The sequence below is a fragment of the Marmota monax genome, unplaced genomic scaffold (assembly GCF_021218885.2).
Source record: "Marmota monax isolate L192 unplaced genomic scaffold, Marmota_monax_Labrador192_F-V1.1 WCK01_AAM20220418_F8-fsc00003, whole genome shotgun sequence".
In the NCBI taxonomy this organism is placed as follows: domain Eukaryota; kingdom Metazoa; phylum Chordata; class Mammalia; order Rodentia; family Sciuridae; genus Marmota; species Marmota monax.
Window position 1 is genome coordinate 6,831,441 of NW_026694084.1, and position 17,472 is coordinate 6,848,912.

The 17,472-nt window shown below is 42.1% G+C and overlaps 1 protein-coding gene across 2 annotated transcripts in view; it reads left to right on the plus strand.

Moving 5' to 3' along the window:
- Positions 1-17,472, plus strand: part of Matn2 (matrilin 2) — a 146,807-nt gene that overhangs the window by 55,059 nt on the left and 74,276 nt on the right. For both annotated transcript variants that reach the window (XM_046464938.2, XM_046464937.2), the window contains exon 4: positions 859-981. In XM_046464938.2, the coding sequence (XP_046320894.1) occupies positions 859-981 (123 nt within the window). The remainder of the gene's footprint in view (positions 1-858; positions 982-17,472) is intronic.

Sequence of the window (17,472 nt, forward strand, 5' to 3'; positions counted from 1 at the left end):
TAAATATGCTTGAGTTGCATTATGTTGAGTATAGTCATAAATTAAGATGTAAAAAAAATGAGAATTTTATAAGCTCCATGTAGACTTATGCAAGAATCTATGCATCTAAGAGCTGAGGTACTTCAGAAAATAAATGCAGAAATATTTTAAATTGAGATATAAAAATCACGCTAACATGAAACCTATGAATTCATTCTTACTCCAAAATTTTGTATACTTTTGCATATTTAAAAACATGCATTATTTAGGGGACTGGGGTGTGGCTCAGCGATAGAGTGCTCACCTAGCATGTGCAAGGCCCTGGGTTCCATCCTCAGAACCACATAAAAATTAATAAATAAAATAAAGGTATTGTGTCCAAATACAACTAAGAAATAAATATTAAAACAACAACAACTTGTGATCCTGGGAAACTTTGGGCTCTTTAACACATCCTCATTTAACTAATAGCTTTTTCTCCAACTCCAATTCTACCTATGGAAATCCACATAAGCTAAGGCATCTTCTGGTAGTCAGTAAACTTTCTGATCATCCTGCCTGCTGAATGGTATTATTAAGTTAAACTGGAAATCTCTGGTTTTGTAGGTCAAAAACAATTGGATGTCAGCAATTTCATATGGTTCATCCTAACACTATTTTCCAACAATCCTACATGGTCCTTTATAAGTTGCTGATGCCACCTATCTGTACCTGTATTGTGTACCATACATTGTAAAGCCCCTTGAGAGTAGGGCCTGCAGCTCACTTCTATTTGGTCCTGCTCTCTCCTTCACAGAGTAGGCTCAGAATAAATGTTGGGTGGGATGACGTTAGGGAAAGCGTCACTGTTCACTTAATGGCCTGTGTCTTCCCTTTCAGTGGTCCACATGTGCAGCATCCTGGAACACAACTGTGCCCACTTCTGCATCAACACTCCTGGCTCATATGTCTGCAGGTGCAAACAAGGGTACATTCTCAACTCGGATCAGAAGACTTGCAGAAGTAAGATTGCTTTGTGGATGTATCTGTATTGTTCTCTCTTCTTTCATGTGGGCTTTATTTATTTATTTTATTCATCTGTAGTCCCTTTCCCAACCCACTTACCTTGAGGACAGACAAGGTTCCATATTTTGTGCTGACTCTGCCCCCACTCTGCCCATCATGATGCTTCTGCCAGACCCTGGCACATAGTAGGCCACCAGGCAGAATGTGAAAGATTAGTGGAGACACTGTCTCAGAAAAGTTACTTGGTATGTGTGAGCTTCACCTCTCAACTTCTTCTTTAGGGACAGCTACTGAAGAACCTTTTTATCTGCTGTCTTTATTAAGTGTACCCTGAGGAATTGTTTCCATATTTTACTCTCCTCTCTAAAGCATGGACTTAAGATGAGTTATTTACCTCAACTGGGAATGATTACCTAAGTTCTGTTTTAGAGGTATGCAGGGATCTGATTGCTTTGGTGAGGGATGCTTTATTGGTCTCCTAAATTTAAAAAAGGGCATGTTCTGAGCCAGCACCAGGTAACCATCCCTTACAGGACAGAATTACGCATACATCTGTGCTGATCTTTCTCCACGCTTGAGCGTAGCTGCTGTCCTAACCCACAGACAAGCAGGCTATGAAAGCAAAGCCTGAGGAAGACCAGCACGCAGGAGGGAAGCAGAACTCAGCCAAGCGGACATGTACTTCTTGCGATGCATAATTATTCCTATACCACATGGTTAGCAATTAAGCATTAATGGAAAGCAGTTTGCACAAATGGCTGTAATTAGTATCACTTTTATAGAGCCAAACCACATTTTCCATTTTTCTTCTCACTTTTCAGTTAAAGAGTTGAGTGCATGGCTGGAGGCTCCCCAAGATTAGGGAACATCTGCTTGACTCCCTCCAGTTCTGTGGCTCTGGAGCCCTCTGAACTATGAGGGTCAGGGAGCTCTGTGCTCTTAGGCTCCTCTCAGACCCCAGGCCCCCAGATGTTAAGTAGCTGGAATCATCCTCATCTTCTGCTCCAAGATCTGATGCTTCATCAGGATCCACAGCACAAATCACTCACAGAAAATACTCACAGGGTTTAAGGGAGTTTACAGAAGAACTGGGAGAGCCTGGGAAAGGTCAGCTCACATCCTCTCACACCTCACTTAGCAACCATCCTAAGCATCTCCTAGTCTCCCCCTGTCCTCTTCAGGTGTGCTGAGCCTCCCTCCATCTTGCCCACTCCCTTTCTGCCCTGCCCTTCTGAGGGTCACAAGGATTCTTCTCCTTGTCGGATGTCCCAGTGTTCAGCAGGGATCTGGGAAGCTGCCAATGTCCATTTCCCATGGGCTGGCTTAGCCAAGCCAGAGGATTTCTGACACCAACTAATGAAAAACCAAAAGGTCTTCCCTCTGATTTCGTGAGCAGGGTTGCCAGCCCTGCCTGGGCCCTCCATGGCCCCTGATGTCCCTGGACTACTCCCTGCCTGGGGCTGCACTGGGGCTTCCAACAGATACCAAGGTGGATAGCAGGGAGGAGATGTGATAGGGGCCCAGAGCAGTGGCTCTCATACTTCCACAGCTAAGAACGAGTCAGGAAGTGACTCCTGGGTTCACAGTCAGAGATTGAGTTAACTGGTATGGATTTGCCAAGATCTTCTGACCCATTGCTGCCATACTCTGAGGTTCATTAGCCTTGGGCAGTGAGTGGACTTTTAGAAGGGCCTCACCTCCGGAGAAGAGAAGGAGCTGGAACAGGGCTCAGCTGCCCATCTGACTAGCCTGCCAATGACCCTGAAGGAGTTAAGCTATCACTACCTTCAGCACCAGACTTAGCTTAACATATGTATGATTCCCTCTCTGTCAGAAAAAGATCATACTCATGAGTGTTTTGTTTTGTTTTGTTTTTTTTTGCATTTCTGAGATTGGAATACCAAAGGCCTTGTAGGAAGAACAAGGCCTTTATGGTCTACAGGTCTCGTTTCAATCCTGAAAATTTTTTACCCCTTGTGGCTGTCTTACCCTGAGCTGGTTATTTAAATCCCTTTACTTTGAATTTTCTTATTCATAAAATGGGAATGATGGCAACAAATTAATACTGACTTTATTGATCAGTCTTTGTTAACCCCTGAATTTGGTCTCGTGAATAGTTAAAGCTGTGGCAAGGGGCAGCTATGCCATCCACCGACCTCTCTTTGCCAACTGCTCTCAGGAACGTGTCCCTGCAAAACTCTCATGGGCCTGAAGAGGAACAAGACACTGCTATTTCCATTTTTCTCTTTTGTCCTGTATGTAGCAGGGCAATCTCCTACATGGAAAGAAATGTGGGTTACACTCCCTTGTCCAAAAACCTCTTATTCCCTAAGAAGTTCTTGTCATTCATTCTTTCAAATCCTCATTGATTGGTTCATTTATTTATTTATTTTCCTCAATATAACATGCATTGAGAATAGAAGGCATACCAGGCAGCCTGTAAAAAGGTGGAAATAAAACAGTGAATAAAACAGCAATGCTGCTTTGATTTTGGAGCTCCCATTCTTGCATGGGTGAATCCAATAAACAGCTGAGGTATCTGTGATCAACAGGGACTGTAGCCCATATAGAGCTCAGTGTGTAGGATGCAAAGTCAGGCCTAACCATGTGCCAGGCTCTCCTGAATGCTTTCTCTCTGTCTTCTCATTTAATTCTCACAATGAGCTCTTTTTTATTTTTAAATGCTAACCTTTTCTGTTGTTGTTGTTGTCAATGGAACTTTATTTATTTTTATGCAGTGCTGAGAATCGAACCCAGTGCCTCACACATGGTAGGCAAGTGCTCTACCACTGAACCGCAACCCCAGCTCTCACAATGAGCTCTTAAAGTTAATTTTATCATTCTCATTTTACAGGTAAGGAAAATAAGGAACGAACATGTTAGACAGTTTACTCGAGGTCACATGGCTACCAATGTGACCAAACCAGAATCCAAATCGTGCTATGTCCTAGCTCTGAGCCACCGTTTGATACTCTCCCATGATACTTGAGGGCCCCCAGATGGCAACAGGGCAACCCTGCAACCCAGAGAAGCCTCTCCAAGCCCAGGACAGATAGATTCCATGGCCCACTGATCCTGAAGAGACTCAGAACTCATTCACCAGGACTAACATTCAACTGATAGTTCCCCAAGTTCATTGCCAAATGCTGTGCTACTGTCATTGCACAAAATGATGGTGGGAGGGCCACTTAGGCAACTGTCTTCAAAAGCACAGTGACCCTGGATGTGGTTTCAGGACTGGCTATTGGGCCATCCAGGCTGTTGATGCTGTGGTTGGTGAGGAGTCTGCTCTGCTGAGATACCCCAGAGGGCTGCCCCACTTTGGGACCCTGCTGGATGGAGCTCCAGGCAGGGCCACGGACAGTTACTTGTCTCTTTAGGTAGCTGTGGCACAGGGTCACTGTCTCTCTGCACGGCTGCCCTCTGGGCTCCCCAGGACTGCTGTGGATGCAGCCTGAGTGCTGTGAGGTTTGGGACTGTTTGATGAGCTTTCTCCTTGGCTATATCTCTAATAAAATATTTCATAAGGAAGAGGGAAGACAAAGCATATTTATTTGCATGTACACACACACACACACACACATTTATTTATTTATTCTTTGCCTGGTGGAGAAAGGAGACAGACACAGCTGATTCATAGATTCTTCGGGTGGTAACAAGTGATGGATGCTGATTCTCAGAGTTCTGGCTCCCTCCCTCTTCCATATAACCCCAGAATTCTATCTCCTCCCAGGATCCCAGATGGGTGATGGCTCTTAAGAACTGGGTCATTGCAAAGCTACATCCAAACAGCTTGGATTAGTGGCTGAACTGAAATCCTACTCTCCACCTTTGATCCTATTTCTGCCATCTGAAGCCATCTGCCAGAAAGCTATTTCCTTACCCAAATAAAGAAAGTCCTTCAATTATTGAAGTGTTATTAGCATTCATTCTACCCACTCTCACTAACTTTCTCTTTTTCAGGGGTAGCATAAATCCATCATTAGGTGACTTTGCAATTAGGTCTCTTTGCAATTCAGGTAGCCCATTCTGAATGAAAAATCAGCTGTCTGCAAAGTGTCTTTCCATTCAAAGACTAGATAAAGTGCATTTAAGAATCTAACCTTCTGGGATCTGCTCTTAGGGTGATTTAGAACATTTTGAAGTTCAATGTTATAGATCCTTTTTGCCTTTCAGATACCATTATATGAGATCATGTTTTGCATATCAAAAGCATTAGCATAGTGCTAGAACAATAAAGGTTCACGTCCTTCCTTTTCCCCATTTAAAAAAAAATATGGGAGAAGGAACCTCACAGAGTGGGCCCTCTCCATGTGAATATTTCCCTTATCTTTTCCCTCCCCTGGAATTCCTTTTTCACTAACAAGAAAGAACCTTATCTTGTTTCTTTTATATATTTATATATATGGAATTTCCCCTCCCTTCTGGAACATTTAATTTGTCTAATGAAAATGCAACATTTAGCAAAAGGTACAATTTTTCTTGTACAGATTTCTGTCTCTCTGCTTCTGTCTCAAGAACCATACCAAATACATTGTACTCTTATTCTGTGGAAATGTTTCTCACATTATTTTCCCAAGCTATATAAGTGATTTGATAGCTTTTATATTAAAGTTTAAACAAGGAGCATGAGCTAGACAGATAATCACGATTAGAGAGAGAAATGAAAACTGTAACCCACATCCTTAATGAATTTGGATGCAATGATTTAACAAAATTGTAGCAACTAAAATCCAACAATACTGTATCTAAAAAGAATAATATATCAAGACCACATTCAGTCTATCCCATCAATGCAAATTTGGCTTAGCATTCAGAAGTCAATGTAATTCACCATATTAACAGATTTTAAAAAAGGAAAAATAATCTCGGTAGATATAGGAAAGGTAATGGATAACATTTAACATTCATTCATAATAAAAACTCTCAATAAAGTAGAAATGAAAGGGAAGTACCTCAACTTGATAAACAGCCTCTAAAAGAAAAATCTGCAGTTAATATTGTATTGAAATGTAAAAGACTAAATGCTCTCCTTCTAAAATAAGAAACAAAACAGTATAATGAACAAGACTCATTGCTTCTATCAACATTGTATGAAGGGTCTAATTGGAGTAATAATGAAAGAAAAGAAATTAGAAGTCATACAGATTAGAAAGGAAATAGTAAAGCTGTCTATTAAATTACATGATTGCCTCTGTGGAAAAACTAATGAACTCTTTAAAAAAAAAACTAGTAAACTAATGAGTTTATTAAGGTGGCAAGATAAAAAGTCAATATACAAAAATTATTTTATTGTATTTCTGCATCCTGGCAACAAAATAAGAAATTGATATTTTAAAATACATTTATAATGGCATTAAATATCTAAATTAAGTATGAGTTTTAAAGATATGCATGATCTGTATACACTGAAAAAGTTCAAAAGATTTCTGAGATAAATAAAAGATCTAAAGGAATAGAGGCTTATCCTGTATCATAGATTGAAAGTCTATATGGCTAAAATCTCAGTTCTTTTCAAATTATCTGTAGATTCAAAGCAATCCCCACCAAAATCCTAGCAGATTTTTTTTTTTTTTAGAAATTTACAACTTGATTCTAAAGTATATATGAAAATACAAAAAAAAAAAAAACAAAACAAAACCTGGAATAGCCGAATATAATCAATTCTCATTAATTTTCATCCTAATTCACAAATATTGAATTAGCAGATACTGAATCATTACTTCTAGGGGAAGGCCGGGTTAGGTTCCTATGAGCTTCTAATCACAACACTCATAAATCAGTAAACAACGTTGTTTCATGTGTTTCCATTTTTTTTCCTTTTTATCAGAACATTGCAATTATACACAACAGTGGGATTTGTTGTTAAATATTTGCACATGCACACAATTTAACAGTATAATTTGATCCATTTAATTCCTCAACACCCCCTCCTCCTCCCACTTTCCCCTCCCCCCACTCCATTGGCTGCCTTCTATTTTCATGAGATCCTTCCCATTCCCTGTCCCCCTTTTTCTTCTCTAAATATGAGAGAAAACATTCTACCCTTGACTTTCTGAGTTTGGCTTATTTTACCTAGCATGGTGTACTCTAGTTCCAGCCACTTACCAGCAAGTGGCATAATTCACTCTTCTCTATGGCTGAATAAAACTCCATTGTGTACATATACCACATTTTCTTTACCCACTCATCCACTGATGGACGTTAAAACTGGCTCTATAGTTTGACTATTGTGAATTGTGCTGCTGTAAACATGGGTATGTATGTATGTATCACTACAGTATGATGACTTTAATTCTTTAGGATAAATATCAAGCAGTGGTATAGCTGGGTCACATTGTGGTTCCATTCCCAGTGTTTTGAGGAAATGCCATACTGATTTCCATGGTGGTTATACAAATTTACATTCCCATCAACCGTATAAAAGTGTTCCTCTTTCTCCATTATCATCTTCAGCATTTATTATTTTTTATATACTTGGTGGCTGCTATTCTGACTGGTGTGAGATGGTGTTGATCATTTTTTCAGGTTTTTGTTGACCATTTGTATTTCTTCTTTTGGGAAGTGTCCATTTAGTTCATTTGCCCATTTATTGATTTTGTTGGTGGTTTTATTTTTGGTGTGGTAATTTTTTTTTAGTTTTTTATATGTTCTGATATTCATTTCCTTTCAGAAGAGTAGCTTGTGTTTCCATATATGCCAACTTTATTGAATCTATATTGTTGACTCATTAACATTGAACTTGCAGCCAACAGCACCACTATTCATGCCTGAATGAAGTTTATCTAACACATGTTGCTTTCTCCATAATGTATGTCACCACCTTCTTGCACTTGGCAACGCCAGACAGCACGGCAGCACTACTCTCTGGTGCCATCAAAATACCATGAAAAAGTACAAAAGCACAACAACAAAAAAACTTTTTTTTGCAGTATAGCTAGTGGCCCTAGCTATAGCACAAAAAAAGTTGCTCCTTTATAAGACAAGAGCTAAAACAAGAAGTCTGAGCATTGCCTTATTTAACCTCTGTTGGGAACAGATGTGTTGGGAGACTCAAACTTTTTTTCTGCCCTTCACTTATCTACAGTTGACTTAAAAAATGATCCAAGTACTGATTGGGGGTTATAAGCAAATTTTTAATGAGTAGCAAATTCACAATTATGAATATTAACTAAAACTTAACAAAAGCTAAAGTTGTAGCTTTTTAAAATAAAATTTATTTAGTTCTTAATGGACCTTTTATTTTATTCATTTATTTTTATGGTGCTGAGAATCAAACCCAGTGCCTCACACATGTGAGGCAAGCACTCTTCACTGAGCCACAACCCCAGCCTGTAGGTGTTTCAAAGACTAATTATAAAGCAACAATATAACCAAGACAGTGTGGTATTGATGTAAAGATGGACATACAGATCAGCAGAGCAGAATAAAGTCCAGAAGTAAACCCTATGTATGTGGTGAAATGATTTCTGACATGGGTGCAAAGACAGTTCTGTGAGAGGGGCCTTCCGCAATGGTGCTGCCCCAGTGGATCACCATACGCAAAAGAGAAAAAAAAATTAGCCTTGATCTTATCTCATACCACGTAAAAAAATTAATTTGAAATGGATGTCAAGCCTAAATGTAAGAGTGGATACTATTAAATATCCAAATGAAAATGTAGAAGAAAAAAAACTTAGTAACCTTAGGTTTAGCAAAGATTTCTTAGCGTACACACAAAGCTGCAAAACAAAGGAGCAATACAATAAACTTCATCAAAATTAAAGCTTTTGCTCTTTGAAATACACCTCTACTAAAAAGAAAAGGCGGGTCATACAGTGGGGTAAAATATTTGCAAAACATATATTTAATGAAGGATTTTAGAATATTTAAAAGATTCTCAGAACTCTATAACAAGACAACCTAATAAAAATAGGCAAAAGTTTTGAACCGACTTTAAGCCAAAGGAGACATGGGTATGGCAAAGAAGCACATGAGGAGACGTTCAACATTTTATAAGATAGTAGGAAAATGCAAACTAAAACCAGAAGGTGATACCACTACACGGGCACTAGAATAGATAAACTGTAAAAGATTGGCCATACCAAGTGTTGGCAAAGTCAGGAGGTTGAACTCTCCTGCACTACTGGTGGGGATGTGAAAAGGTCCTACCACTTTGGAAAGGAGTTTAGCAGTTTCTTACAAAGTTAAATGCATACCTACCACATGACCCAGCCATTCCACTTTTAGTGTTTGCTCCAACAAATTGGCAGTTTCTGTCCAAAGATTTGAACACAAATGTTCACACCCACTTTACCTGTTGTAGACCTAAACTGGGAACAATCCACATGTTTATCAGCAGGTGAGTGGATAACACACCGGGACACATACATGTAAGGTAGAACTACCTAGCCATGAAAGGAGTGAACCACGGCCACAGGCAGCAGCCTGGCACTTCAAAAATAGCTATGTTGAATGAAAAACTAGGTGGAAAGAAAAAAATACCTATTTCATAATTCCATTAGCAAAAGGTGCCAGATATTGATCTGACAAAGAGCCAACCAGTGGTTGCCTGGGGCTAAGAGGCGGGACAGGAGGAGGGATTACAAAGCCAAAAGAGGATCTTTGGGAGTGGTAACTGTGTTCATCATTTTACTTTTGGCGATGATATGTTAATCTGTCCGACTTATCAAATTATACACTTTAAACATGTGCAGTTCATTGTATGCTCCTTATAACTCAACAAAACTCGTGTATATGAATCAGAAGATTTGGGAAGGCAAGTGGCACTCAGATAAAATGGATAAAATGCAGTAAGAAAAGAGATCAAAGAAGGTGTCCTGGAACTAGACTGGCCTACCTGCAGTCATAGTTTTAGGGGGACCCAGGAAGGAATGGGAGTAGAGACAAAGGGTGGAGCAGTTGGATCTCAAGGTGAGTGCACTTAGTGTTCTTTGATCACTAGGAGGAGCAGAACACAGGGGTCAAGGGCAAAACCACAGTTTTGGGTGTTCACAATAATCTATGTTCTTCTGGACTGGGGTTGTGGCTCAGCGGTAGAGTGTTCTACCACATTCGAGGCCCTGGGTTCGATCCTCAGCACCACATATAAATAAGTAAATAAAATAAAGGTATTGTGTACAACTAAAAATAAATATCTTAAAAAATAATCTATGTTTTGGCCTAGAAGGGGATAGAGTGGGGCAGAGATATCATTCATTCCCTATGGATTTCCCTCTACGGCTGGACGCTCTTATAGGGCATTTCTCTTATGTACTTGAGACCCAAGAAACACTCAGATTTTGGCTTCCCTTGCTCCCTCCACACACAGAGCAGGATATAAAAATGACAGTTTGCAATTCCGATTGGTTCCTTTGACTCAGTGTGTGTGCTTCTTAGACACACACTGAGTCAATTAAAGAGACCACAGCAACAATCGCAGCCCCCAGGGAGAAGTTGATGATATAAGGTGGGGATGGTGGGTGGGGCTAGTGTTGACACTGACAGATTATTTCAGAGAGGAGACCGGGTTTTGAGGGCAAACTGCAGAATCCAGGAGGGAAGCCACACAAGTGGCTGGGTGCAGCCAAGATGTAAGATTAGAGTTCAAGGAAAAGCCTGGGCTGGACCTGCTCAGGGGTGGTTATTGACCCTGAAAGAGCAAGAAATCAGATGGAAGGAGGGAGTGTGGAAAGTGAAGGTCAGGGTGTGAGCACTGGGGCAGCTCACAGGCAGGGCAAGAGTGGAAGAGTGAGAGCAAGCCACCCTCACGCACAGAGCAGCTGCCTCTGCTGCAGAATCAACAGTAATGACCTGGCTGCTGCCAGGAGCACATGAGCAGCTGTGGGGACCTAGTGAGCAGAGGAGATCCAGTTGCCAGCTCCCTCCTGACCCTGGCTGCTGGGCTTAGTAGCTGAGAGATCAGGATGGGCCACTTTCTGTCTGTGCCAGGGCATGGGTGCATAGAGCCCTATGGAAGAACAGAATTATAACTAGATGTGAGTGGTCAAATGTCAGTTTAAGAAGGCAATGCATATGCAAGGGAGACGAGCTTGCACCTTGTACGACTTCTCTTCTACTTCAGTATTTTCATAGCACCTAGACAAGCGGTTCTGAAGGACTGCAGCATCTGCTTTGCAGGGACCTTGTTAAAATGCCAGTCCCCAAGCCTGCCTTAGACCTACTAAACGGGCCCTCTGGGGCAGGGCCCTGGGAACATGTGTTTTCACAAGCTCCCAGGGATGTCTGATGTCCACTCTAGCTTAGGACCATTGACCTAGATGTTTTAAACTAGATTTCTCCCTGGGGAAGTCCACTCGGGAGGGGGTTTATATTAAGAACATAATGATATGCCAACCATTTGGAAATGGAAAAGCAGAAATAGGGCACTGTTCACATTTATTTGTTGTTTTGATCAACCTCTTTCAGTCAGACTTACTTCTGTTTTAAGGCTTCATTTGGGGGATTCCCCTCCCCTTCCTCCTTTTTCTCTTCTCCAAAGAAAACCAAAATCTTGTTAGTGAATTGAAGAATTGATTGAAAAAGAATTGGACCTTGAGAGAAGGGGAGCAGTCCCAGCTGGAGCTTGCCTGCAAGGCCAGGTTTGTTTTTCTCTGTGATTTTGGGTTCGTTTTGTTTCTCTCAGCACAAGGCTGATGACTCACATTTACTGTTGAAAGTCTTAAATCCAAACTGCAGCTGTCAAAATAAGATTAGTGCTTTCAGACACGATGAAAGAAAGGGGATGGTCCCCCAAATGCAGGCCTAGATTTTTGCCTGCATTTGTGGGTCTCTAACTCCTGAGAGAGCTTTTGGGGTGGGGTGCGCAGAGACCCTACCATTCCCAGTTGAGTGAAATTGCAGCCCTAATAACACACTTCTCTCTTGCTGTGGTAAATAATTTCTGATTTCTACATCTTGGGTTAAATAACATCAGGAGCTGTAAAAAGTAGAGAGTGGCTTATAAAGGTGTTCATTTGCTTTAACTCCAAGGAAGAATTAAACTGTTGGTTTAAACCGCACTCAGCGTGGCTTGTCTAAAATTCTGAAAAGTTTATTTAAAAAAAAAAAAAAAAAAAAAAAAAACCTTTGATTTAGCTCTAGATGATGTCAGCCAGGCAGCCACAGTCTTTGTCCCATGCTCCCCTCCTTCAATGTAACCAGATGAAAATTTCCCAAGTTCTCTGGGCTGGGTCGCAGTGCCAAGGGCTGAAATGATGAATAAAGAAGACGCTGGAATCCAGGGTGCATGAGAACCTCTAGGGAAACACTGGGGTGGATTTCAGCATAGCTCAGGGGGCCCTGAGCGAGCTAGTCCTTACTAATTAGTTTCACCTGGGGAGTCTAAGCCCCTGCAGCCACCATGCCCTGTAAGATTTGAGGAACTAAGAGGAAGGAGTGAATATTATGGACCATCACTGAGAGCTGACAGTTGCCTCTGGCAAGGTTGAGCGTGAATTTGGCCAGATCTTTCGTTATAAACCTAAAAATTGCCTACTTTGCTCTAACAGATCAATTTAGCAAACGAAACTTAGCCAAAGGTACTTTTAAAACATTTTTGAATCTAATATTCATGTTTGTAGTTTTCCTATGTATCTAATAAAATGAAATTATGGTTAGAATTGTGATGTGGGCGAAATTTGGTGGGGGTTCACCTCTCTCCTAGTCCTGTGTCCCCTTTCTCCTTCTTGCTCCTAAACTTAAGGCCTTTCTTCCTTCATTCTTCCCCCAGATTTAGGAAAGGAGAAGGGGATTAATATAGACCAGGTGCTCTTTCATGTAGACTTTTGTTTTTTAATCTGGCAAATAAGATTTAATTTTTATTTAACTTCTTGATGAAAATTGAATCTCACTAAAGTCACTTACTTGAAGTTAACAGAAGTCACCCAGATGGGGCCAGGTTTTGTTGTAGGGATACACGAGGTAAGGCACCGAAGATAGCGGGAAACAGTTTTATTTGGCTGCAGCCAGGTTCAGAGGGCACAGCTTTTGTTGTAATCAATCAATCCCCTGAACCCCGAGTTCAGGTAGTTTCAGAATTTTATACCCAGCATGTAAGGGAAGGGGCTCAGACGTTTACAATCTGCAGAAGTTCACATAAAAGCAGCTTTTTTTCTCTCACTGTTTTAGGCAAGTCAAGCCTTCAAGGGCAACACCTGAGAAGGGGAGAGCTTCTTCTCTCCTCTGTTTCCTTCCCCTGCCAACTGTTACCATGGAGCCCAATTGGTAACTTCTCTTATCTTAAAAATGTAGACATCTCTGTGAAGTCCAGCTCAAGGCCAGAGGCCTTGTTTGCACATTTCTACAAACTACTATACTGGATAAATGTTTGTGAAAAACTAGTAAGGGGGTGTCCAGCACCTGGAGTGCTGATTTCTTCCCGGCTAGTGGCCAAGTAAAATAAGACAACACGAAAATTGGAAGTTTACCTACATTGAACTCTTTTGTAGAGATTCTTTTGCTGACTGTCCTAAAATCAGCCATGGTGAAGATTTCTGGAGAAGCCCAGTTAAGACTTTTCTGTGGAGAAAGGGAGTGCCACTACAGTTTGACTCTAAAACTGATATAGTTTCTACCTGCCAGCTCATCCCCACCCTTCCCAAAGAAACCTAACTGCCCTGCTCCAGCCAGGCCCTCAGCCTGTTTCCACATCACCTCCCCAGGTCCTCGCACAAAATCATTTCAGCAAAGCCCTTTTTTGATCACACTATTTAAAATGGAAGGCCTCCTCTCAATGCTCCTGAATGCCCTTCCCTAGTTATAGAACAGACCATATATATTTACCTATTCATCTTGTTTATTGTCAGTCCCTCAATAGTGATGAGCTGGGAAATGCATAGCCACCAGCTCCCCAGGAAAGACACACAGATCCCCTACACAGCTAGGGCTTGGTGCTCAGATGTCACCATACTCCAAGGCTGCTTTCAGTATGGGAATACCTCTTGCTGAGGATGAGCAAAGGCACAGAGACTTGAAGAGAGTTGTGTTCGCTTCTCACTTATTTTCTCAGGACCCCGTTTCTAGGGGAAGAGAGTATTTGTGGGACTTTGGGAACAGCCCTGTTGGGAGACAGGGCATATGAGCCTTTGTCATTGTTTCTTCAGCAAATGAACACTTATGGAGCACTAACTGCATGCACCCGAACACTGCACTAGGATCTGGGAATCAAAACCAAGTAGACCAGCTCATGCTCTACTGGGGCAGGCAGACATGTGATTCAGTCCTTCCAATAACAGGGTAAATGCCTATGTGCCAGAGGGAGCCATGTGTCTAGGCTATGGGAGCCTGGGGGAAGGAGACCTAAGCCCTGTTTAGCTTGGAGAAAGCTCCTTCAGGAGGTCACGTTTGACTGAAGTCATGAGCCCTAAGTGTGGACACCAGGAAAAGAAGGAAGAAGGCTGTGCTGGAGTAACTGAAGCCTTTCCCATCCCCCTCAGCTTGTTTTATCGCCCCCAGTGAAATTCTCTCAGCCTGTGAGAAGAAAAAAAAAAATTGCTGCTTTTCAAAAGCATAAGGAATCATCCAAAAACATCTGTCCTTGTTTCAAATGGAAGTGACCACTGCCAGGAAAACAACAAAATTGTTTTGTCAAGACCCAGTCTGTATTTATTCCTTTGTCTTTGTTTAATTAGATTAATCCCTCAATGGTTTCCCTTGGGTCCATACAGATCACTCCTGGCCATAAATCCCCAACTTTCTAAAAACAGTATGAAAGGACACTGCACTTGGAGCCAACTGGCACACTCGCCGTTCATGGGACGATTCTTCTGGAATGCGAGCAGTACTTCTTCCTTTTCCTACCACTTTGCACTCTCATGTGCATCTGGTGTTCCTTGAGCTGCTCTGAGAGGGAAGCAAGGGGAGCAATCACTCGTGAGATTTGTTTGAAAGAGGAAACTGAGCCGTGGGGGAGGGGTCTCAGATAATAAAGGGAGATTTACTCCCAGGTCTAGGCACCTTCCCTCTGGAAGACTGCAGGAACTTTTTTTTTTTTATCCATTGGGTTCAAAGACTCTCATCTGGCTGCACCCTAGAGGGTTGGGGGGGCCTTGATAAATACCACTGCCTAAATCCTACCCGTAGCCAGTCTGGTTTCATGGAAGGTGGGTACCTTGGCATCAGGATTGTCAGAAAGTCTCCAGAAGGTTCTGCTGGGCATCTGAGGCATGCACTGCTGATCCCATAGACAGGACCTTCCTGCAGGTGTCCCAACCTGTCTGGAAAGGAATGAGCATTTTCTTGCCTCTCCCTCTACCTAGGGGGAAGTATTGAGAGGCAGGGATTGTTGCCATAAGGTTCTGATTCTACTTTTAAAACACTTTCAAAAAAGTTCTTTTGTAACATGTTGATTTCTCCCCATTATTATAAAAACATTTGTTAGAAAATTTGAATTCAGACTATTATAAATAATGGAAGAAAAATCACCTATTTTCCTTCAGTGCCTTGGTCACTGCAGTTAGGCAGGGTTCCTGCTGCATCCCAAAGGAGGCAGGCAGCACCTGGAACAGAGAGTGGGCGGGTCCAGGTGCAGAAGCTCCTGCCTTCCTCCAGAGATGGGCTTGGGCTGTTGGGGGACAGCTGGTTGGAACCTCACTTCCCAGCCATCAGAACTTTGTGCAGGGATGCTACCCACCAGTGTAGGGAGCTTAGAGTCTAGTAAAGGAGATGCATGAATACATCACTGCACAAACACTTAAGTAATTAGCATCATGATACATGCCAGGAGGAAAAAAGACCAGGGACACACTAACAGCTGATGAATTGAGGTCAGAATCCCTGAACAATTCAAGATCCTCATAGCAAGAGGTGATTTTCTCATCAGCCTGCATGCAAACCAGAGCTCCTCAGCCTGGAATTCAGGAACCTGCCACTGTTGCTAAAACCGCACAGTGGTGTTCATTGAGCTGGGCTAGATGTGGTTGAAGATTCCCAGAATTGAGAGAATCTGTGATGCTGCCAGACTGATCCTTCCAAGCACAGCTGAGGTGCAGTCAGTCACTAGTCTCTTTCTTAAGGTTTTCTCCTTGAGTGGTCCCCACCGCCTGCAGAGTGGAGTTCAGATGACTCCACCTGTGTGTCCACAGTCCTCTGCCATCTGGGGTCAGTGGTCTTTCCCATCATCTTCTGCTACTTGCCCTGGAATTCCCTGAGGGAAATTCAGCTGTGAGGCCTGTCCTGCTTTCCTGTCTTCTGCACTGTGCTCACACTGTTCTTGAGGCCTGGAGTGCTGTTTCGCGTTCTTCAAACACCTAGCCCTCACCTGCCAGCCTTGCCCAGTCTCTGACTGACTGGCAGTAGCACATCCCCACTCTGATGCTCCCACATTGTTAGCATTGCCCGGGGATTTCATCCTGGTCCATCTCGTATTTTAATCATTTTGGTTACATCTGATGAAAGCCACTGTGTCAGCTCTTCATTGCTGTGACCAAAATACACGGCAAGAAACAACTTAGAAAGGGAAACATTTATTTTGGCTCATAGTTTCAAAGGTTTCAGTCCAAGGTCAGCTGGCTCCATTGCTCTGGGCCCAAGATGAGGCAGAGCACCAAGGGGCGCTGCTCAGCTCTTGGCAGCCCAGGAAGACTGCGGGCGGGAGGGAAGGAGGGAGAAGGAGGGAGAGAGAGAACATCATGGTGAAAGGATGTGGCAGAGGAAAGTTGCTCAGCTCATGGCAACTAGTAGAAGGAAAGAGAGAGAGAGAGAAAGAGAAAGGGAGGGAGGGGCTGCCAAGAAAACACACCTTTCCAGGGCACACCCTCAGTGACCTACTTCCTCCATTAGATCCCACCTCCCAGTGGTCCATTCAGCCACCAATGGATTAATCCACTGATGAGGTCAGAGCACTCATGATCTAATCACTTCCCCAAACCCCCACCTCTGAACACATAGACCTCGAAGGGAAATCTAGATACTAACAGCCACTCTGGCTTTCAGTTCCTCAAACGGGGCCAGTTTGTTCCACCTCAGGACCTTTGCATTTGCTATTCTTTCAGCCAGAAACACATTTCCTATGTATTCAAGTTACTAATTTTTAATTTTTAGTAGAATACAAGCTGTGCGAATTCCTTTTTTTGCTTTGTTCACCAACGTATCTCCAGGGTCTGGGACATAGTAGATGCTCAACACATGTTTATTGAATAAATAAATGAATATCCTATGATTCAGATCTTGTTTACAACTCTGGGTTAGGTTTATAACTGTAGATTTTGTTCTTCCCTGATTTTTCACTATGATTTTTGTACCAGCTGGAGTTCTTTTTCTGATTATTACTGTTTTCCTTATATCTAAATCCACTGGAAATACACATGGAAAATCCTAACTAGAGTTCCCAAATGGAAATATAAGATATAAACCTGCTGGTAAGAGGCAAAAGAATTTGAGTCTATCAGGTTTTTTTTTTTTCATCTACTTTAGAGGTTTGGGAGTGACAAATATTTCTTTTTAGCATTTTAAAACCAGAAAGAATCCTTATTAATGGCATCTTAAACGTAAGCATTTTAAACATGTGAT